The sequence below is a fragment of the Ranitomeya imitator genome, chromosome 5 (assembly GCF_032444005.1).
Source record: "Ranitomeya imitator isolate aRanImi1 chromosome 5, aRanImi1.pri, whole genome shotgun sequence".
Lineage (NCBI taxonomy): Eukaryota > Metazoa > Chordata > Amphibia > Anura > Dendrobatidae > Ranitomeya > Ranitomeya imitator.
The window spans coordinates 109,248,016-109,273,004 of NC_091286.1; the positions used below are offsets into that span (position 1 = coordinate 109,248,016).

Below are 24,989 nucleotides of genomic sequence, written 5' to 3' on the forward strand. Positions count from 1 at the left end.
ATATATATATAAAAGTTTAAATCACCCCCCTTTCACCCTATTCAAAATAAAACAATAAAAAAATCAAACGAACACATATTTGGTAGCGCCGCATTCAGAATCGCCTGATCTATCAATAAAAAAAAGGATTACCCTGATTACATTTTTTTGGTCCCCAAGACATTGCATTAAAATTCAGTAACGGGCGATCAAAAGAACGTATCTGCACAAAAGTGGGATCATTAAAAATGTCAGCTCAGAGCGCAAAAAATAAGCCCTCATCCAACCAGATATCATGAAAAATGGAGATGCTACAGTATCGGAAAATTGCACAATTTTTTTTTATTTTTTTAGCAAATTTTGATTTTTTTTTTCGCCACTTAGATAAAAAGGAACCTAGACATGTTTGGTGTCTATGAATTTGTAATGACCTATAGAATCATAATGGCAGGTCTGTTTTAGCATTTAGTGAACCTAGCAAAAAAAGACAAACAAAAAACAAGTGTGGGATTGCACTCTTTTTTTTGCAATTTTACCGCACTTGGAATTTTTTTCCCGTTTTCGAGTACACGACATGCTAAAACCAATAATGTTGTACAAAAGTACAACTTATGCCGCAAAAAATAAGCTCTCATATGGCCATATTGATGGAAAAATCTAAAAGTTATGGCTCTGGAAAGAAGGGGAGTAAAAAACGAAACCGCAAACACGAAAAAAGCTCCGGTCATGAAGGGGTTAATGTTGGACTGTTTTTCTGCATACGGCGCTTCATACAATTGAAGGAAGGCTATATGAACAAATTTACTGAGACATTCTTGATAAAAAAAAATCTGCTGCCATCTACCAGGAAGATGAAACGAGGGTGGATGTTTCAGCAAGACAAAGATCCCAAACACACAGCCAAAGAAACTCAATTGATTTCAGAGAAAGAAATAAAGCTGCCAGAATGGCAAAGCCAATCACCTGACCTGAATCAAATACAAAATTTATGGAAGTTCATGCAAACAGCCCACACAGCTTTCAGGATTTGATGAGTGTTTGTTTTCAATAATGGGTCAAAATCATACCACCTGAGCAATGCATGCGTCTAATTTCTCCATAAAGGAGGTGTCTTGAATCTTTTGGGCTTTTGTAAAATGTATTCAATACTTTTCAGTAAGAGCGTTCAATACTTTTTCCATGTGCCATTTCTAATTTTTACACAACTTAATTTATGGACATCTAGGGCTTGATTTCTTTGCCTATGTGGATTGGATAGGTTGTTATCGACATTTATTATTTTATTATTATTATTATTATTATTATTATTATTTGCCTTGTGCAGAACATCTAACTATATAATTGTCTACGGTCCTCTTCCATCTGTTTGTCTGTCTGTCACGGAAATCCCGCTTCGCTGATTGGTCATGGCCGACAGGCGGACGGGCACAGTCCGGCCATGAATTGGCCCCTCCCTACTCCTCTGCAGTCAGTGCCCCCTCCATACTCCCCCCAGTCAGCGCTCACATAGCGTTAAAAGGACTGCTTTACACCGCGGCATAACGCGGTGTAAGGCAGTCCGTTAACGCTGCCATTAACCCTCAGTGTGCCTATGCAGCATCAATAGTAAAAACATATAATGTTAAAAATAATTAAAAAATAAAAAAATCATTATATACTCACCCTCTGACGGCCCCCGGATCCAGCCGAGGCCTTTCCCGCTCCTCGCGCGCCACTCCGGTCCCCAGAATGCAATGCGGCAATGACCGGAGATGACGTAGCGGTCTCGTGAGACCACTACATCATCACATGATATTGCCGCTTGGGACCGGAGCGGCGCATGAGGAGCGGGAAAGACCTGGGCTGGATCCAGGGGTCGTCGGAGGGAGAGTATATAACTATTTTTTATTTTAATTCATTTTTTAACAGGGATATGGTGCCCACATTGCTATATACCTCATGGGCCGTGTTATATACTGCGTGGGCTGTTATATACTACATCGGCTGTGCAATATAATACGTGGCTGTGCTATATACTACGTGGCTGTGTAATATACTACGTGGGCTGTGCTATATACTGCGTGGGCTGTGTTATATACTGTGTCGGCTGTGTAATATACTACATGGGCTGTGCTATATACTGCGTCGTCTGTGCTATATACTGTGTGGGCTGTGTTATATACTGTGTTGGCTGTGTAATATACTACGTGGGCTGTTCTATATACTGTGTGAGCTGTGCTATATACTGCGTCGGCTGTGCAATATACTACATGGGCTGTGCAATATACTAATGGGCTGTGCTACATACTACGTGGCTGTGTTATACACTACGTGGGCTGTGCGTTACACTACGTGGGCTGTTATATACTGCGTGGGCTGTTATATACTGTGTGGCTGTGTTATATGCTATGTGGGCTGCTATATATTACGTGGCTGTGCTATATACTACGTGGCTGTGCTATATACTACATGGCCGGCCACGAACAATCAGCGACAGGCGCACTCCGGCCGCGAATTGGTGTGGGATTTGAACCACGCTTCGCTAATTGGTCGCACCTGGCCAGCCGAATTCTGTGTATTCATTGTATTATTCTAAAATCTTCATAAATAAACTACATACATATCCTAGAATACCCAATGCATTAGAATCGGGCCACCATCTAGTATGTTATATTTTCAAAAGATATGTCACCTTTTTAACATCATGTCATTTTTAGGTTCAAGTTTCCAAGTGGGTGAATGTCTCTTTTTCTCCTATACAAAACTCTAAATTCACTCCATGGATATACAGTTAAATGGTATGCTGATTAATTGATCAATTAGGAAAGATTTTATTGCATACAGATATATTATTGACTTCAATATATGTGCATGTAGCCCCTTCAGAGAGTAAGAAGACAGGAACTCTAGTACCTAATATTGGAAATAGAAATCCTATTTGTCAATTTCAACCCTTTAAACTGCTTTGCCACATGATCTAGGATAAAATGCAAAACTAGAGAATCGAAATGCAGACGTGTTTTGGGTTGTTTGTTCCACATTAGTGCAAAGCATAAATACAAATTTAGCTGGGTGGTGAACAAATTGTAGTGCCTTATGGCGATTGACAAATTGGCACAGAGAATCATATAGGCCACGCTATGCTCGCCTTGGAATTTGAATATGACTTCAATGTATAAACATTATGCAGTCAGCTCCTAAGTAACCACAAAAGTGCATTTGTAACAGTAGGAATGTTATCCTTTAAGTAAAGTCCTTAATAAAGAAATTGCAACACCAAGAAGGAAAAGTCATGGAACTATAGAAATCACGGGATTGATAGACGTGTTAATGATATGCAAATGGTGAAAAAACATCTCAAATGACTTAGTATCGAGTATGAGTGCTATATGCATACATTGGCAGCTATCATTCAAGTTATTAATGGTTGTCTGAGGATTGTTCTGTCAAGTTAAGGTCATTCAGGCAAGCAAATCACCAAGATCCGCTGCTGGCAGCTCCCTTTATAATTGACAACCAAGGACAAACCAGATGTGCTTGACGGGAGACAAGTCCAGACATGCTGCAGGCCATGGAAGCTCACAGTAGCATGAGCAATTCGTAGCTGCATGTGTAGCCGCTGTGTGACAGTCACGACCCATGCATGGAGAGCCTGTGTGTGGGGCTTTCCATGCATGTGCTGTGACTATGACACAGCTGTAACACATGCGGCTGCGGCGCGGGACACCTGGTTATCGAAGCGCTCCAGGCCCTCTGCAGCTTATTCGGTAAGCGCTATAGCTTGCCGAATAAGCCCTGACACGATCAAATTCGCTCATCTGTAATAATAACCCCTCATATGTCTATGTGGACAGAAAAAATATTAAAAGTTATGGGTCTGGGAAGAAGAGGAGGAGGAAAAAACGAAAAACGCAAAAACACAAGGGGAAGGGGTTAAACAATAGGTCATTTTTATGGTGACATCTTGGTGACATCCATTGCACATGTACAGGGGATGTGCACAGTGTTTATATGTAGGCTACTCTCATATACACCTGGGTGTAGCAAGTGACTGAAGACAGGAAAGACGGCTGTGTGTACCTTCACATTGGTATGTCGAAGCTTAGACTGCAGTCACATACCAATGACGGAGGCGCGGGCATATGCTAAACCAATGGTCGGAACAGTGCAACTGAAGCACTTGACCATGCCAAGGATAAACTGAGCACCCTGACTAGCGTATGGAATAGAACATTTTATTCACTATGTAGGAAGCAAATTATTAATAACATTCATGATTTTGATAGGGGCTATGTATCTTGCTCTACCCCAAGATATTATGACCATCCACAATTTGCATAGTTTTATGCGCTCCCTCAAAACACATTTGTTCAGAGCGGCCTATCACGTTCCCTAATCAAAATCATTTTATGTGTAGCCCATTCACTACATCCATCTATCTCCCACCCCCTGAAGATGGCTGGACCATCATTGTAAATCCATCATTGTAAATACACACCTGTACTTTGTATCTCCCCCACCTCATTGTAGATTGTAAGCTCTCACGAGCAGGGTCGTCCTATTTTGCTTTAATTATTGTATTGTTAACATTGTTACTTATGACTGTTGCGTTTGAAACTGTTAAACTGTAAAGCGCTGCGGAATATGTTGGCGCTACATAAATAAAGATTATTATTATTATATCAGCCTATGAGTTCAGTTTCAAATGCCATTTGGTGCTGACAGTCTCCATTTCCAGTGATGTGATACCATCAAAATGTAATGTCTGTGCTCCTTGACAAACATGGTATGTCTATCCAGATGTTAGCATTATAAATGCAGCAACATAATAGCAGAAACTTGTGTAAGTAGTAGTGGGAATATACAGCCTGCTTAGTGTGAATAAATTACAGAATGTCACGGGGATGTGCTTCTAATTATTGGAAGTCAAGTCACACATACACAGGGAACCACTGGGCTTCAAAAAGATTTGATCGAAAGAACGATGTGGAATGAGTAAACTGTATTTAGATATCTTCCTCATTAAAAATGCATTATTGATTTTAATAATGAGCAAAATTAACATTTTTAGGGCATTTTAAAATTGTATAATCATAATGTCAAGACCATGATATACAAATAGAATTGATTATTTATGTACATAATGAATCTATCATGTAAATAGATAATATGCGTATTCTTACAAACCTAAAAATGCAATCTGAATTTCTTCTATGCCCATCCATTCCAAAGCTATGCCCTCTGAATGCCAATTTTCCCTGCAACCAACTGGATGGCAGAACTCTTTTTTTTTGTGAGCATTTGCTTTTTCTCTTCTGACGCAGATCGATCAAAATAAGGCTGCTCCCATGGAAAGGTTTTCTGGTACACACCCAGTTGGAAGAAGGAAAAAATTCCACCATTATTTCCCAGGACCTTAGAAGAAAAAGAAAAATTGTTCCAGAATCAGTGCAGAAGTGGAGGAGGTATTCAGGATAAATTTAAGGTGTTCTTTAAATGATATGATGAAAACATAACTATCAAACTCTGCTGATTGTGTCATGTAACATTTATATTTTATCGAAATAAGTTAAAAAATCTATGCTGAAGAATTTTGTAATCTCCCCAATAACGGTCCCAGGCTTTGTTTTTATCATATAGAGCTCCAAATCCATTTCAGAAGCATATAGGCTCCTCAACATTGAAATTGTTACACCTAGAAGAAAAAGTCAGGAATTATTGAAATAATAAGATTGATAGATATGTTAATGAAAAGTAAGTGCTGAAAAATGGAAACAAAATGTTAACAACATCTCGATTTATTCAGCATCAAGTATGAGCTCCACGCACAAAAATGCACGCACTAACACGTCTAAACATACTATGGCTAGGGTCATATTTTCTCTCATGTGAGAGAATTGAGTTGATTATGCTAATCACTCTCTGATCAGAATTTGATTGGAGTGTGATCCAATTTTCTTGGATGTGGAGAAGACGGAAAAAATAAATTTCTCCATCTTCTCTGTTCTGCCAGTACATGAAAATCGGACTGCACTCAGATGTCATCCGAGTGCATTTTGATTTATTCATGGACTCATACACTTGCATGGCAGAGTGCAATCTGAATATCGGATGCAAATAGAGCATGCTGTGTTTTTTTTTAATCTCGGACAGACTCAGTCCAAAAAAAAATACAGCTGTCTGCATGAGGTCTATCGATGAGGTTATTTATAGTTGTCTGTACACTCATCAATATCTCAATCGCTGGATTGCAATGATAATACCTTAATGTTGATATTACACAGGAGCTACCATGTACAATATGTGATGTTACAGCTCACCTCCTCTCTTTCTCTGCACAATGGCCTCTGATAAGGTATTGTATGTCTACAATACTCTGTTATAGAAGTCAATGAGTCAGATCTTGCTTTTTATTATCTACAGACAATAAGGCTGCTATAAAACATACTTCTAAATGCTGTCAACAGAAGCAAATGGAAGATACCAGCCCCTATAATCATATTCAGTAAATAGTTAACAAAAATTACAATCATGAAATATAAACAAATTGTAAAAAAAAATCTATCACTACTATCGGATTGAAACTCTTTCATTATTAGAAAATAATAAATCTATGTTCCATGCTTTTAACTTCGTAGAATTTTTGTGTAATGTGAATTGAGATTCATCTGACACTAATGTTTTTAAAGGGAATCTGTTAACAGCGCTGTTTGTGCTATGTACAGTAATCTAACAGCAGCATGAGGTAGTGACAGAGACCCTGATTCCAGCAATATATCAATTAATTTACTGGGTGCAGGAGTTGCGATGGAATCACAATATTCTCTGCTGTAGAGCTCCTTTGTTGAGCTGTTTATAACCTTGCCCACACCACAGCTTATGTGCACATTGTATAGTAAGAGAAACTGCAAATCAATGGAAGAGGTGTGGTTGGACTACCAGGCATGAGGACAGTTGTCCTGCAGTGATAATCTCCTCCTGATAAAACACTGACTGTATTGAAACTGCAAAACACAGACTAGCAAGTGACACAGTCCTGTATTCAGGGTTTCTGCTCCTACATTATGGTACTTTCAGATAACATAGAAAAAAAACTGGTGAAAGAGTCTTACAGGAAATATTACTAAAACAACCATCGTTGCCACCTTTTCACATCCGATGCCAAATAATTCCAAAGCTTCATTAGATTTATCTCATTATATTTAAATTACCATATTTTTTGTACTATAAGACGCTCTTTTTTCCCAAAAATGTTGGGAATGGGGGTCCGTCTTATAGTCAGAATATACTTACAAGTAGTGTGGTGGCAGCAGGAGTCAGGCGATTCTGCAGCGGTCCAACATTGCAGGGCGATGATCACACTCCCTTCTCAGGCTGGTGCGGCAGGATCAGCGGTGCTAGGTGGTGCAGGGGCTCTGCTGGCATTTTGTGAAAGCCCGGAGCCCCCCGCACATCCATTACTACGATGCGGTGGACTCTGGGAAAATGGCTGCTGGGGGGCGGCGCATGCTCAGATAGAAATCTCGGCACCCGAGATCTCGTTCTCAAGATTTCAATCTGAGCATGCGCCACCCCTGGTGGCCATTTTCCCAGCGGCCACCGCATCGTAGTGTGCGGGGGGCTCCGGGCTTTCACAAAATTCCGGGGGAGCCCCCCGCACCACAGAACACTGCTGAATCTGCCGCACCAGCCTGGGATGGGGTTTCCGGGAGGCCACAACATCCCAGAGCACGCCAAACCTGCCGCACAAGTCTGGGACGGGAGTCATATCGCCAGACCACCGAACATCCCCTGTGACTACGCTCCACCAGCACTGCCAATTTCCCCTGGTAAACTGAATTCGGATTGTAAGACAGACCCCCATTTGACACATTAATTTTCTTCCCAAATTTCCTTCTGAAACTTTTGGGTGCGTCTTATGGTCCGGTGTGTCTTATAGTCCGAAAAATACCATATAAAAAATAGATTAAAGTCAAATAATGATAAAAAATAAGAACTGATAAAACAAACTTGTCATCTCTTATTCCTTTTTGTACTTTTCACATAAGCACATGGGTTTTGACAAGTACATTAGGTCTCAAAGTTGCACGTGCTTACTAGCTACTATTCATATGGTCATGATAATGGTGCAGCACGGTCAAAAGCCTCTTGGAAATGCCATATGGTAACAATAAACTGCATGCCAAAAGATGATACCCGGACAGTGCTATCAAATACTAGCAAAGATTTCTTGTAGGCAATAATCTACCTGTTACTACTGGTGACCACAGATACATTGTCTAATACAGGTATAGACAGTGTGGTCACTTAGTGAGGATGTCATTAACAACTGGAGAGAAGGAGGCATCGGATCATGTACAGTGAAGAACTCAAAAGGAGAACAAAGATTATCGTGAAACAAGGTATTTTGCTTTACAGACTTGTCAAAAGCTGTGATTGATTATGGACCAGTTGCTTAGACCCCAGTAATGTACTACTGAGTGTTGTACCCATTGTTAGAGACGGGATTTCCATTCCTACTCAGGCTTTCTCTGTCTTAGGTACCCAAGCTATGAAGCATAAACCAGCAAGACACATACCGTTGTCTGTCTGAATCATCTCTGTTTATTATTGGATGTGGTGATCTTTTATAGAAATGAGCGAATCTGTTCGGGTCGCTCCTTATTTGGCAAGCTATAGCGCTTACCGAATAAGCTGCAGAGGGAACTTGGCTACCTGGATCGATCCTGGCTGATGAGCTGTCCAGCACCGCAGCTGCATGTGTCACGGCTATTTCACTGTCATAACACATTCATGGAGAGCCTGTGTGGTGGGCTCTCCATGCATGTGTTGGTGTTGGCGCCGGACAGCTGATCAGCAGGAGCGATCCAGGTAGCCGGGTTCCCTCTGCAGCGTATTCGATAAGCGCTATAACTTGCCAAATAAGGAGGGACCCGAGCAGATTTGCTCATTTCTAATCTTTTAAAATGCAAGATCAAAGGGAAATGGGATATTATATAATAGTTTGGCAGAAATATGAGTTATACAATTGCTTGTCAAATACATCCTGGGACACAAGATTGATTACATGAAGCAATGTGGGGAAACTTTCCATATGTCAGAGTGACCTGGTTCAAAAGTTGAAGTTCTCGAAAAAATTGGGCTGAATCCACAGAATTTTGGGTTGTTGTACCTTAAGAGACAGAATTTGGAAACAACACCTTGGGAATTGTAGAAAAAAAACATCAGGCCAAAAGAATGTGTGTGAGTATGACACATAGGTCTTCTTGCATAAGACTATTTTGTTTGTATTTTGTTCAGTTTAAGGAACAAAACAGAAATTAACCATTTCTCTAACACCATTATTCCCTGTCTAGTTATATTTATTTAATTCACTTATATAGCGCCATTAATTCCAAAGCCCCATTGGGGCTCAAAATCTAAATTCCCTATCACTATGTCTTTATAGTGAGAGCAGAAACCAACATAAACACGGGGAGAACATACAAACACCTTGCAGATGTTCTCCTTGGTGGGATTTGAACCCAGTACCCCAAGACTACAATGCTAACCATTGAACCAATATATGACTATTAATGAGTATATCGCCCATTAAATGCTCCTTGAGGAGAACCACAGTGCTTTAGCAATCAGAATTTTTGCCCCCAAAATAAACCAGATCTGTCTAATTCTCTGGCTTCCAATATTACACTTTAAAAAAAGGCAATTTATTCTCTTGCTATAGTGGTATTGTCTACATTTTGGGCAGCACTGATTTTGCAAATGTAGTACTGGCATCTGCACAAATATAGCCTACCTCAATTTGGTTTTACAAATGGCATGCAAAATTCATTTCCAACATAAAGCTTAGGAAAGATCTTTGCAAAAAACAAAAAAAAAAAGACAATACTACTAAAAACGAGAGCAATGTGTTTCTCTGTGTACATCCAGCAATCTAAGGGACTTTTGTATGCTTAATAAAATAAATATGCGCTCTGCTTCCAAAAAGAGTCTGTTTACCACCATTCCGTAGGAAAATTAATACAAAACTATGCCAAGTCCCAAACTGCTGACAATATTTCTGCAGTTTCTGCATTTTTTGGAGGGCATTAAACAATTATGTTGATACATCCCATATACATCTGTTCAGCAAGCACATCAAATCTGAGCGCCAAAAATCTGTCTATGAATTACAGTCCATCAGATAAGACTATATATTCAGATAGTGCAGCTTTTTATACCATAGCTGCCTTTGAATAGGTTATTAAAACGTCCTCTTTGTGCACTTACAAAACATAATTTAACTTTGTACTTGCTTTTCCTATCATAATAATTATGAAACATCTTTTAAGATATATTTTATATGTTGTATTTGTCTATTGGAAATGAGGTTGGACACTGACATTGTACCAACCTCTAGAACTGCTGAATGCTATTTATTCCTTAGGAGCCTTTTTATGTGTTTGTATACAAGATATGGACATAGCTGTGGACTTCGAAAATAAAAATGCAGATCCGCGCACAAATTAATTTATGCGAGGTTAGAAAGGCTTCAGCAAATGTTACCACTGGAAAGGGGTTAAAGAGCTATGGATATAATGATTGTGACTTACACTATTCATTACCTACATTAACGATGGGTAAATTAGATTGATGTGACACAATCGAGGTTTAATTGTGTAAAGAGGTTTATAGGTCAATTCTTGCGTTGCAAAGCGTCCATTTTTAGTAACCTCGCTACAAGAGTCGTTCCAGGGATAATTGCTCGAATTCAAGCACATTTACTAGCAAACAAGTGTCATTCATCTTCCTTTTGGAACAAAATAAATACATGCCTTGGTTCCCTCTAGTTTATTTCAATTCTCATAATGATCTGCTCTATTTCCTAAGGGTGCCAGCTGCAGTTTACAGTGGCGTGCAGGGCATAGTCCATTAACTCATGTTCTAGAGTGTCAAAGATGCATTCTGTGTGAATACACTTACAATGAGTATTTATGGGTATCAACACTTTCTAGGCACTAGCATTACATAAATCGCAGATGGCTGGTAAATAAATCTATGATGTGCAGCTAGGCAACCATTATACATCACAATCTGTTTTACGATGCTAATTATAACAATCAAATAGTCATATGCAAATACATAAACCTATGAGTTAGGCAAAGAGTTGCACGGTGAATTGTGGCCGTGTGACATAAGATCAGAATGCCACATTGCTCAAATTGCAAGTAATGGAATGGAATAGTGAATACACCAAGTTAGGATTTTTGCCAACTATCGTGTCATAGTGGTGGAATCATGCTGGTTACAACGGGCCACGTTGACTATCATAAGTTGCGTTATGACAGTGCGACATTTTAAGCTTATGCCATTTGGTCATAAGTCGCCTTGTAGCCCTACTCATATTCACAATGGTCAAGTGTTATAACTTTAGCTATGGGATTTTGGCTCTACATGTGGGCATTATGGTGGCTCAGTGGTTAGCATTGGCGTCATGGGTTTGAATGTGACCGAGGGTAACATCTGCATGCAATCTGTGTGTGTGTGGGTTTAGTCCCACACTCTAATAATTTGGGTTCCCAATCTAATAAAATTTAGATTGGGAGCGCCAATGGTGACAGGGACCGATATTAGTGACGAATGACGATATCTGCAGAATATGTTAGCGCTCTATACATTAATACAATAATGACATCTGAATTTGAGCTGTCATGACCACTGTGAATCATATTTTTTTTTTATAGTTTGTCTTGTTTTTTGAGACCTGCGTCAATTTATGCTAATTAAAATAAGATTTATTAACCAGGCCAATCCAGTTAACTTATTATTTTAATTAATGGTCCAATTAGAAATCTAACAGATTGCATGGCTATTGTTGTTATGTCCTGTGTCTTCAGTTAGTGAAAGCATGCCAGAAAAATGCGGACATTTAAATCATAAACATATATACATATGATTATTTCAATCTACAGCCTAGTAAAAACAGTCCATTTTAATACTAATCTTAGTCTTCATGTACATGTATTAATATTTACACTTGCAAATATTTAGTAAGTAAAATATGCTTAGATATATCACATTAAGACAGAAGGACTTGGCTGTTCAAATTGTAAATGATCCTGTTATTGATAGGATGTGGGCTAGAAATTGAAAAAATAAAATAAATGCAACTAATTAGATGTGATAAAGTAGATTCATATATGGTACATTTTTACAAGAATGTGGCTTGCATTTAAGCTGTCATTTCCTCCATCTCAGCTGGCTGAGTTTGTGGATGACTAGGACTTTTATCTAAGATAGATTGGGACTTACATCATACAGAAAGCTAATTCTTGTCCTCAGCTCTAGTCAATTTCTTTGATGATAGTAATTTGACCATGTCGTGGTATTCACACAGCCTTAAATAAGAGAACAGCTCAGTCGTATTGATTTTTAACCCAATCAGACATTCTGATAATTAAGACATTTATCTAGACTCTTCTACAACAGGAACATTTTTTTAGAACCACAATAAGAAATAAATGCTGCTATAACCCATAATGTCTTTTGTACCATTTCACCATTTACATCCTCCTGCCATAATAGTATAAGTCATCCTTAGAATCAGTCCAACATATTGTCATTTTACCGGTTTACACGCACGGTTACCAGTAACACGGGGTATTATTGGATTATGTGTAAATACACTGCAATCAAGTCTTCAGTGCTGTAAATTAGTAGATTAAAATGATTGATCTGACTAAACAAATCATTTTTTAATAACGCAACTGTTTTTTATAAATGTCAAAAAGTGTGGATACTTTTTTTTACTTTTATGTTTTACAAAAAAAAAATGTTCAGAAACAATGGCATAGTTATAATGATTATGAACTTTTCAAAAGAAGAATATTCAGATATCTAGCTAAATGTAACTTACACACCAAGCCAAATATTGTGCACATGGTACCAACAACAGAATTCCACCTTGTGTAACCATGCCCACCTTTCAGGATCAGATGGTCAATGTCCATGTCAATTCCCATAATATAGCATTTCCTCCACAGCCCAGAGTAGGTAGAGAATAGGGGGCGTCCACAGTCTGACTCCAGAACCCCAAGTCCTAGGAGAGACCTCCAGTTCTCCAGTAGATCCTCTGGTTCTCTTACCCCACCAGCTGGGGCTGGTGACAGAAGACCCATCTTGCGGTTCTTTGAGGAGTCTCCACGGTAGGGCAGCTGATAGAGGGGCATGAGTCTGTTCTTCTGGTCTGTAGGGTCTGAGTTACCCTGGCTCTCACATATCTCCTTATGTTTGCGAGTGTCTGTCTCATACCAGTGGTCTGTAAATATAGCTATGACCAGCAGAATCAGGGAGAGAAGGCTCAGAGCCAGGCTAACAGCAGTGACCAAGCCCCGTGTCTCCATGGCTCTTTGTGAAGCAGCAGCATCACACCAAGGCAATACCGGCTGGCATGATGCTTGGCTTCAGGAAACCCACTCCTTTCCTCTCACCCCTCGTTGTGCCTTTGCAACCATTAAGCCACCCCTTCTGCAATCTGCATCCTCCAAAACATTCAGGATGCCTCTTCTCCATAGCCTAGACCATCATGTCACCTACTTCTAGCTGTCTTCAGTCTCCAACTGAGCAATCAAAATCTAGTGAGTTGTGCAGAACCTGGATCCAACTCAGCCTATTATGTGTCTTGCATTCTCAGCCTGCCCGGGAACAGAATGCAGGCAGCAGCTTTCTTACCCAGCCAAGCAGTGTATCTTCCCTCCTCTCCCTCCTTTCCCAGAACATTATTTCTTCCTACATTGCCCCACCTTCCTCTCTGCCCATACTACACTTCTTCTCTCACTCTCCTATTATTTCTCTCTCCCTCTCTCCTTGCTGCCCTTTCCTCTCTCATTCCTTGCTCTCTCCTGTGTTCCCTTACTTATCTTCCTCTGATTCTTCTCTCCCTATCTCTCTCTTGCTTTAATCTCCCTTACATTTCAAATACTCTCTCTCTCTAACTGTCCCTCAGCTCTTTATCTCTCCCTCTTTGCTCTCTCCCTATCTTTCTCTTCAATGCAGCATGGTTACAAATCTCTAAATCAAGAGGTAGAAGGATATTTATACCTGCTAAGTGAATGAATAATGTACAGTCTAATCAATCACAATAATGATCTACTCCCCACAGCATGTGCCCTTCCCAGATCTAGGCAGGGTATGACAAGGTCACAAAGACAAATCAGTAACAATGCAGAATAGAGGAAATACAAGCAAGCGGCAACATAGCGACAGAATTCTGGTAAAGACTGTAAATACTGGAATATTAACGATATAGATGTTGTTAAACAAAAAAAGCCAACATAGTAATCTTTCGTAAACAGAAGAAATATTTTGTAATTACTTGTCAACGTCATTATTCAATCTGGCAATCAATATTGTTATACAAGAATGAATTATTCGGGAATCTAGTAAGAACTGTGATTATGATTTAGTACTTATTCAATCATCCTGTGATAATATTGTCTCCACAGAAAATGATACACTCTCCGGAGTTTGCCTATCAAACTACCTAGTGCAAATGATGTGCTTTCCCTCATCTCCATATACGTGCCATATTTTCTAGAATGTTAAGTCATTTCCTTTCCAACACCAACGTCTCTATCTTAGAGGTGTTATATTAAGTTAAAAAAAATATAAAGAGCAAGGAAAAACACATTTAACCTTCGTCAGGCTGCATCATTTTACAACGTTAACAGGCTGCAGAGGTACAATTGTACCTTCATATATATTTTATTGAAATTTGGCCAATATATTCTGGACCAAAACTGCAGAGATGTCACGAAATTTCAGCCCTCTACGGCTTTTCGAAAAAAAAAAGTTATTGCAATTTTAAAACGGAATAGTTACAATTGTACCTACTCAGCCGGACGAAGGTTAAGATATATATATCTTTTATATGATGTGTATATACAAATGAATATAGACATTGTGGTTTATTATGTGGTTTTAAAAATTAACATTTTTAGGCAATTGAGTGAATTACAGATTTTGTTTGAAATTATGTACATATTATCACTCGTTAATTATGTGATATAAGGAGAGCCCTGTCAATCACCTGGAGTGGCACGAGAAAGGGGAAAGTCTTCCAGGGACGGTGCTGGACATGTCTTGTCTCTGGCTATAGTGTCTGGCCAGACTTTCACACTGTATTCACTCTGAAACGTCAGAGCGTTTCAGATTAAAATATACTTGGCTGCAATCCTGCAGCTGGGCTCTGATTTATGTTTCCTGCAATTTGGGCAGCATGAATCAGCTGACAAGTTCCCTTTAAGGCAAAATGACTTGGCATTTTTGCAGGTAGCAAGAATTGCAGATCAAAGAAGAAGCAAAGCAAAATGAGTAACACTTTGGTCTCATGATTAGGGATGAGCAGGCCTATGGATGTCCGGGTTCGGCGGAACTGTAGTTCAAAGTTTGGTTCAGCATCCGAACTTGACTCCAATCCAATAGAAGTCAATGTGGACCTGAACTTTGGCGCTTTAAAATAACTGTAAAATGGTCATAGTAAGGGTCAAGGGGCTGCAAAACAAAGCTAAGTGGGGGTAAGAGCAGGACAATTCCAGTGCAAACAAATGTGGATAGTGAAATGACTTAAAATAATAAATAATAACAAAAATATATATAACTTAATAATCTTACACCAGGATGTGGAGGCCCAAGTGGAGGAGGAGATGGTGGATATGACTGTGTAGGTGGAAGAAGCAGAGGATGAGAAAGGCAAAACTTTATTTTTTGGGGGGAGGGAGAGGGTACTCTGAAAACAGGCTTGGTGAGGGTACTGTACACTCAGGAAGCATAATAATTCTCTCCATTTTTTGGGGTGCAAAAAATGTGGGTAGGTAAATTACTTAAAGAAGGTTTTCCCAGGAACAAAGTTAATTTTAAAGTTTATTTTAAGCAATACATTTTGGAACATTAATAATTTCCACAATTGCATGTGCTAAATAAAATGTTCCTGTGCTGAGATGATCTTATAAATGTTCCCCTGCTGTGTACTGTGTAATGGCCGTGTCTGACCGTACAGGGACATGGTCTGATCATACCACAGCTCCTGGGCAGGGGAGGAAGCAAAAGAAAGCGTACAGATAGGACAGCACGGTGTTACAGCTGATTCTTTTTGTGAGATAAAGTATTTCTCTGACTGTTTTTTAAAAATGCTTGACCTCAAATAATTATTTGCCATTCAGTGCTGTAATGTCTGTATACTTTATTACATCCTCACCCAGATGTGGTATGATCAGACCATTTTCCTTTCTAGTTAGACACGACCTTTACACAGTACATAGCAGGGGCACAATTATAAGATTATTTCAGCAAGGAATATTTTTTTAAACACATAAAATTGTGGAAATTATTGGATGAAGAGGTAGTCAATACTATATACAGTACAGACCAAAAGTTTGGACACACCTTGTCATTTAAAGATTTTTCTGTATTTTCATGACTATGAAAATTGTAAATTCACACTGAAGGCATCAAAACTATGAATTAACACATGTGGAATTATATACCGTATATACTCGAGTATAAGCCGACCCGAGTATAAGCCGACCCCCCTAATTTTGCCACAAAAAACTGGGAAAAATTATTGACTCGAGTATAAGCCTAGGGTAGGAAATGCAGCAGCTAGCGGTAAATTTCAAAAATAAAAATAGATGCTCCATACCGTTCATTATTGCCCCATAAGATGCTCCGTATAAAGCTGTGCCACATATAATGCTCCATACTGTTCATTATTGCCCCATAGATGCTCCATATAAAGCTGTGCCACATATAATGCTCCATATTGTTCATTATAGCCCCATAGATGTGCCATATAAAACTGTGCCATATAGTGCTCTGCACCATTCATTATTGTCCCATAGATGTGCCATATAAAGCTGTGCCATATAGTGCTCTGCACCGTTCATTATTGCCCCATAGATGTGCCATATAAAGCTGTGCCATATAGTGCTCTGCACCGTTCATTATTGCCCCATAGATGTGCCATATAAAGCTGTGCCATATAGTGCTCTGCACCGTTCATTATTGCCCCATAGATGTGCCATAGAAAGCTCTGCCATATAGTGCTCTGCACCGTTCAGCATGGTCCCATAGATGTGCCATAGAAAGCTCTGCCATATAGTACTCTGCACCGTTCATTATTGCCCCATAGATGTGCCATAGAAAGCTCTGCCATATAGTGCTCTGCACCATTCAGCATGGTCCCATAGATGTGCCATAGAAAGCTCTGCCATATAGTACTCTGCACCGTTCATTATTGCCCCATAGATGTGCCATATAAAGCTGTGCCATATAGTGCTCTGCACCGTTCATTATTGCCCCATAGATGTGCCATATAAAGCTGTGCCATATAGTGCTCTGCACCGTTCATTATTGCCCCATAGATGTGTCATATAAAGCTGTGCCATATAGTGCTCTGCACCGTTCATTATTGCCCCATAGATGTGCCATAGAAAGCTCTGCCATATAGTGCTCTGCACCGTTCAGCATGGTCCCATAGATGTGCCATAGAAAGCTCTGCCATATAGTACTCTGCACCGTTCATTATTGCCCCATAGATGTGCCATAGAAAGCTCTGCCATATAGTGCTCTGCACCGTTCATTATTGCCCCATAGATGTGCCATATAAAACTGTGCTACCGGTATGTATAATGCTGCAGCTGCTGCAATTAAAAAAAAATGCCATACTCACCTCTCGCTGCCACAGCTCCTCAGCGTCCCATCTCGGCATCTCTCCGCGCTGACTGTTCAAGCAGAGGGCGGCGCGCACACTAGTACGTCATCGCGCCCTCTGACCTGAACAGTCAAAGCCAGAGGACGGGAAGACGGAGCGGCGCCCGGCGGGTGGAATGCAGACAGGTGAATATGTAATACTTACCTGCTCCCGGCGTCCCGCTCCTTCTCCCGGACAGCTGGTCTTCGGGTGCCGCAGCCTCTTCCTCTGTCAGCGGTCACTGGCACCGCTCATTAGAGGAATGAATATGCGGCTACACCCCTATGGGAGTGGAGTCCATATTCATAAGTTTAATGAGCGGTCCCATGTGAGCGCTGAACAGGGGAAGAGCTGCGGCACCCGAAGACCGTGGGACGGGCAGGGGGAGCGCAGGAGCGCCGGGAGCAGGTAAGTATGCCTCAGACCTCTCTCCCCCTCACCCGCCGACCCTGCCGCCGACCGTGACTCGAGTACAAGCCGAGAGGGGCACTTTCAGCCCAAAAATTTGGGCTGAAAATCTCGGCTTATACTCGAGTATATACGGTACTTAACAAAAAAGTGTGAAACAACTGAAAATATGTCTTATATTCTAGGTTCTTCAAAGTAGCCACCTTTTGCTTTGATGACTGCTTTGCACACTCTTGGCATTCTCTTGATGAGCCTCAAGAGGTAGTCACCGGGAATGGACTTCCAACAATCTTGAAGAAGTTCCCAGAGATGCTTAGTACTTGTTGGCCCTTTTTCCTTCACTCTGCAGTCCAGCTCACCCCAAACTATCTCGATTGGGTTCAGGTCTGGTGACTGTGGAGGCCAGGTCATCTGGTGTAGCACCCCATCACTCTCCTTCTTGGTCAAATAGCCCTTACACAGCCTGGAGGTGTGTTTAGGGTCATTGTCCTGTTGAAAAATAAATGATGGTCCAACTAAACGCAAACTGGATGGAATAGCATGCCGCTGCAAGATGCTGTGGTAGCCATGCTGGTTCAGTATGCCTTCAATTTTTGAATAAATCCCCAATAATGTCACCAGCAAAACACCCCCACACCATCACACTCCATGCTTCACAGTGGGAACCAGGCATATAGAGTCCATCCGTTCACCTTTTCTGCGTCGCACAAAGACACGGTGGTTGGAACCAATGATCTCAAATTTGGACTCATCAGACGAAAGCACAGATTTCCACTGGTCTAATGTCCATCCCTTGTGTTCTTTAGCCCAAACAAGTCTCTTCTGCTTGTTGCCTGTCCTTAGCAGTGGTTTCCTAGCAGCTATTTTACCATGAAGGCCTGCTGCACAAAGTCTCCTCTTAACAATTGTTGTAGAGATGTGTCTGCTGCTAGAATTCTGTGTGGCATTGACTTGGTCTCTAATCTGAGCTGCTGTTAACCTGCGATTTCTGAGGCTGGTGACTCGGATAAACTTATCCTCAGAAACAGAGGTGACTCTTGGTCTTCCTTTCCTGGGGCGGTCCTCATGTGAGCCAGTTTCTTTGTAGCGCTTGATGATTTTTGCAACTGCACTTGGGGACACTTTCACAGTTTTCCCAATTTTTCGGAAAGACTGACCTTCATTTCTTAAAGTAATGATGGCCACTCTTTTTTCTTTACTTAGCTGCTTTTTTCTTGCCATAATACAAATTCTAACAGTCTATTAAGTAGGACTATCAGCTGTGTATCCACCAGACTTCTGCTCAATACAACTGATGGTCCCAACCCCATTTATAAGGCAAGAAATCCAACTTATTAAACCTGACAGGGCACACCTGTGAAGTGAATATCATTTCCGGTGACTACCTCTTGAAGCTCATCAAGAGAATGCCAACAATGTTCAAAGTAGTCATCAAAGCAAAAGGTGGCTACTTTTAAGAACCTAGAATATAAGACATATTTTCAGTTGTTTCACCCTTTTTTAAGTATATAATTCCACATGTGATAATTTAAAGTTTTGATGCCTTCAGTGTGAATTTACAATTTTCATAGTCCTGAAAATACAGAAAAATCTTTAAATGAGAAGGTGTGTCCAAACTTTTGGTCTGTACTGTATATATACACATATATATATATATATATATATATATATATACAGTGGGGCAAAAAAGTATTTAGTCAGTCAGCAATAGTGCAAGTTCCACCACTTAAAAAGATGAGAGGCATCTGTAATTTACATCATAGGTAGACCTCAACTATGGGAGACAAACTGAGAAAAAAAAATCCAGAAAATCATATTGTCTGTTTTTTTAACAATTTATTTGCATATTATGGTGGAAAATAAGTATTTGGTCAGAAACAAAATTTCATTTCAATACTTTGTAATATATCCTTTGTTGGCAATGACAGAGGTCAAACGTTTTCTGTAAGTCTTCACAAGGTTGCCACACACTGTTGTTGGTATGTTGGCCCATTCCTCCATGCAGATCTCCTCTAGGGCAGTGATGTTTTTGGCTTTTCGCTTGGCAACATGGAATTTCAACTCCCTCCAAAGGTTTTCTATAGGGTTGAGATCTGGAGACTGGCTAGGCCACTCCAGGACCTTGAAATGCTTCTTACAAAGCCACTCCTTCGTTGCCCTGGCGGTGTGCTTTGGATCATTGTCATGTTGAAAGACCCAGCCACGTTTCATCTTCAATGCCCTTGCTGATGGAAGGAGGTTTGCACTCAAAATCTCACGATACATGGCCCCATTCATTCTTTCATGTACCCGGATCAGTCGTCCTGGCCCCTTTGCAGAGAAACAGCCCCAAAGCATGATGTTTCCACCACCATGCTTTACAGCAGGTATGGTGTTTGATGGATGCAACTCAGTATTCTTTTTCCTCCAAACACGACAAGTTGTGTTTCTACCAAACAGTTCCAGTTTGGTATCATCAGACCATAGGACATTCTCCCAAAACTCCTCTGGATCATCCAAATGCTCTCTAGCAAACTTCAGACGGGCCCGCACATGTACTGGCTTAAGCAGTGGGACACGTCTGGCACTGCAGGATCTGAGTCCATGGTGACGTAGTGTGTTACTTATGGTAGGCCTTGTTACATTGGTCCCAGCTCTCTGCAGTTCATTCACTAGGTCCCCCCGCGTGGTTCTGGGATTTTTGCTCACCGTTCTTGTGATCATTCTGACCCCACGGGGTGGGATTTTGCGTGGAGCCCCAGATCGAGGGAGATTATCAGTGGTCTTGTATGTCATCCATTTTCTAATTATTGCTCCCACTGTTGATTTCTTCACTCCAAGCTGGTTGGCTATTGCAGATTCAGCCTTCCCAGCCTGGTGCAGGGCTACAATTTTGTTTCTGGTGTCCTTTGACAGCTCTTTGGTCTTCACCATAGTGGAGTTTGGAGTCAGACTGTTTGAGGGTGTGCACAGGTGTCTTTTTATACTGATAAGTTTAAACAGGTGCCATTACTACAGGTAATGAGTGGAGGAAAGAGGAGACTCTTAAAGAAGAAGTTACAGGTCTGTGAGAGCCAGAAATCTTGATTGTTTGTTTCTGACCAAATACTTATTTCCCACCATAATATGCAAATAAATTGTTAAAAAAACAGACAATGTGATTTTCTGGATTTTTTTTTCTCAGTTTGTCTCCCATAGTTGAGGTCTACCTATGATATAAATTACAGACGCCTCTCATCTTTTTAAGTGGTGGAACTTGCACCATTGCTGACTGACTAAATACTTTTTTGCCCCACTGTATATACTAGATGGCAGCCCGACTCTAAAGAATCGGGAGTCTAGAATCCATATATACTTTATTTATTCAAATGTAAGAATAATACAATTAATAAATAATAGTAAGAAAGAACAAAAATAATAGGCAGTATATGGAGAAAACACCAAACAAAAGTTCAAAATTGGTGTGAAAATGTCACTGAACCACTTCACAACTAAATATATATAGTTTTGGTAAATGGTATTATCATTTTTTTGACGAAATTCGGCAGGAGCTTGAAGAGCAACGTCACTGGGCCCGCCTCCACGCAGTAGAAACTTGCTGTGAGGTAAAAATTCAAAAATCACACCAAAATGGCGGGCGGAGTGTGTCACAGTACGGCACGTTTCTGATTGGTCGCTCGCAGCAGGCGGCAACCAATCAGACACTGGACACTGTTGACGTCACTTATCTCCGGACATTAGCTCCGGACATTAGCTCCGGACATTAGCTCCGGACATTAGCTCCGGACAAAGCCACGGAAGTTGGCAGAAATTGCAGGAAGTAGTATTCTAGGCAATTAATCTCCGGACATTAGCTCCGGACATTAGCTCCGGACATTAGCTCCGGACATTAGATCCGGACAAAGCCACGGAAGTTGGCACAAATTGCAGGAAGTAGTATTCTAGGCAATTATATATTATATATATATATATATATATATATATATATATATATATATATATATATATATACAGCTCTGGCGAAAACTAAGAGAGCACCACATCAAAACCCTGTCATTGGCAGCCCAATCTCCAGACCTGAACCTTTTTTACTTTTTTATTATTATTATTATTATTATTACCTCATTGAAAACCTCTGGAATGTAATCAAGAGGATGATGGATAGGCACAAGCCATCAAACAAAGAAGAACTGCTTAAATTTTTGCGCCAGAAGCAGTGTGAAAGACTGGTGGCTTTTTTCGTTGTTTTTTTTTTTTTTTTTGCTCCCCTCCTTCAAAAAGCAATAACTTTTTTATTTTTCCATTAATATGGACATGTGAGGGCTTATTTTTTGCAGGACAAGATGTACATTTGAACAACACCATTGGTTTTACCATGACGTGTATAAGAAAATGGGAAAAATTTCCAAGTGCGGTGAAATTGCAAAAAAGTCCAATCCCAAACTTGTTTTTTGTTTGGCTTTTTTGCTAGGTTAACTAAATGCTAAAACTGGTGTGGCATTATGATTCTTCAGGTCATTACGAGTTCATAGACACCAAACAATGTCTAGATTCATTTTTATCTAAGTGGTGAAAAAAAATTCCAAACTTTGTTAAAAAAAAAAAATTGAGCAATTTTCTGTTACCCATAGCGTCTCCATTTTTCATGATCAGTGGTTGGGTGGGGGCTTATTTTTTGCATGCCGAGCTGACATTTTTATTGATACTATTTTGGTGTGGATACATTGTTTTCATCTCCCATTATTGCATTTTAATGCAATGTCGCTGTGACCAAAAAACGTAATTCTGGCATTTTGACTTGTTTTCTTGCTACAACGTTTAGCGATCAGGTTCATCCTTTTTTAATGCTAGATCAGGTTTCATTTTTTTAATTGTTTTATTTTGAATGGGGCCAAAAGGGGGTGATTTAGACTTTTATATGTATTTTTTTTTTCATATATATAAAAACATTTTTTTCTTTTTGGCATGCTTTAACAGCCCCAATGGGAGTCTAGAAGCTGCCACATCTTGATCACTTCTGCTACATAGAGGCGATGCTCAGATTGCCCCTATGTTGTAGAATTGCAGCATTGCTATGAGAACCGACCACGGGGTGGCGCTCATAGCAATCCGGCATCAACAACCATAGAGGTCTGCAGGAGACCTCTGGTTGTTATGCTGACGCACCGATGACCCCTGATCACATGACGAGGGTCATTGGTGTGCGCATTTCTGTCCGGATGGCCAGAAGCGCTTGTTAAATGCCGCTGTCAGAGTTTGACAGTGGTTTTTAACTAGTTAATAGGCAGGGTCGGATCACAATTCCACCCGCTCCTATTGTGGGCACATGTCAGTTGTTCAAAACAGCTGACATGTCCCGGCTTTGATACGGGCTCACCGCCGGAGACCGCATCAAAGCGGTGGTTCTGCCATCGAACGTACTATTCCTTCCGATGGCAGAAAGAGGTTAAAAATCATGGTTATTCCACAAAATTTTGATTTCTGAACTCTTCTTGAGTTAAAACATTAGTATTGTTGTTTCTAAATGATTATGAACTTGTTTTCTTTGCATTATTTGAGGTCTGAAAGCACTGGCTTTCTTTTTTAATTTTGACCATTTTTCTTTGTCAGAAAAAAATACAAAACTTATTGCTTGGAAATTTCGGAGACATGTCATAAGTTTATAGACTAAAAGACCAATTTACATTTTTGCTCAAAAATATACCTATAAAGAGAAAAATCAGATAAACTGAACATTTTGCAGTGGTCTCTTAATTTTTGCCAGAGCTGTATCTTTCTGATTTAAGGGCACAAGAATTCAAGTTTTAAAATTGCAAAATTTTCCAAATGTTCTCCAAATGTAATTTTTTTACACAAATAAGTGCAAGTTTCAGTCTCCCACCGAAACCCCACCCACCCATTCCCTAATTCTGTTGTTGAACCCAATTAAGGAAGCTCCAGCAAGCTGGAGCATGCAAAAATTGCCACAAAACTCAGTTTTGCTCCGCTCCACAGAAATCTTTAGTGAAAGGTGAAAGATTTTTATGTTCTCAAGAGAAGCCAGAGTATCCTGGGCAAGTTATATCGAAGAAATTTTACCACTGTCTTGAAGTACAATATGTCACGAAAGAGCAGTCTCAGAATCAGTGGGATCCGTTGAAACATTCCAGAGTTATTACCTCATATAGTGACAGTGTTCAGAATTGCAAAAATTGGCCCGGTCATTAACGTGCAAACCACCTTGGGGGGTAAAGGGGGTAAAGCCCTCCCTTCCAGTTGATAGGTCTACTAATGGACACAAATGCATATGACTCCTTTTTAAAGAATAAGGAAGTAACTTACCCATTCCCGTAGACTTTTAAAGAACAGAACTTTCTACATGTAAAGATTTCTCTCCTATGTGTGGCCGTGATAGAGTCTTAGGCCGGGATCACACATGCGAGAAACACGTCCGTGTCTCGCATGTGAAACCCCAGCTCTGGCGCCGGCACTCCAGAGCGGAGCGTGCGGCTCCATGTGTTCCTATGCGGCCGCATGCTCCGCTCTGGAGTGCCGGCACCAGAGCTTGGGTTTCACATGCGAGACACGGACGTGTTTCTCGCATGTGTGATCCCGGCCTTAGGTGGAGTCAGTGTTCCCATCAACCCTAATCTAGTTCTGGCACTTAATTCTCCCAAGCAAGGGCTGCTGTTCGCAGTGACTTTCCATTCTGATAAAAAAAAACACATCAGGCTTTACTATTATACACTGAAGAATTTCCTAAATGAACATAGTCTGCTTGTGGCATTAAAATCAATAGGGTTGTTAAAAGAAATGTTTCTCTATTTTCTGTAAAAACAATGATACAGAATAACAGAGAAAAATATTATGCTGAAAAGAACATTAGCTAACGTTATGTTTTTCTGTGATATAAAAAATAAAGTCATCTGAATTTATT

At 40.2% G+C, this 24,989-nt stretch overlaps 1 protein-coding gene and 1 non-coding gene across 3 annotated transcripts in view; both read right to left on the minus strand.

Annotated features, from left to right (window-relative positions):
• TMEM178A (transmembrane protein 178A) overlaps positions 1 to 14,006 on the minus strand; it is a 213,336-nt gene extending 199,330 nt beyond the window's left edge. Inside the window, exon 1 of one of the 2 annotated variants that reach the window (XM_069769026.1) lies at positions 12,920 to 14,006. In XM_069769026.1, coding sequence (XP_069625127.1) covers positions 12,920 to 13,340 — 421 coding nt within the window. In that variant the 5' untranslated portion in view covers positions 13,341 to 14,006. The remainder of the gene's footprint in view (positions 1 to 12,919) is intronic. The other variant, XM_069769027.1, reaches the window with a different exon arrangement.
• Positions 14,007 to 24,005: 9,999 nt separating this feature from the next.
• LOC138639782 (U5 spliceosomal RNA) lies at positions 24,006 to 24,121 on the minus strand. The gene has a single exon (XR_011313350.1). It is a non-coding gene; the product is annotated as a U5 spliceosomal RNA (small nuclear RNA).
• Between the last annotated feature and the right edge of the window lie 868 nt (positions 24,122 to 24,989).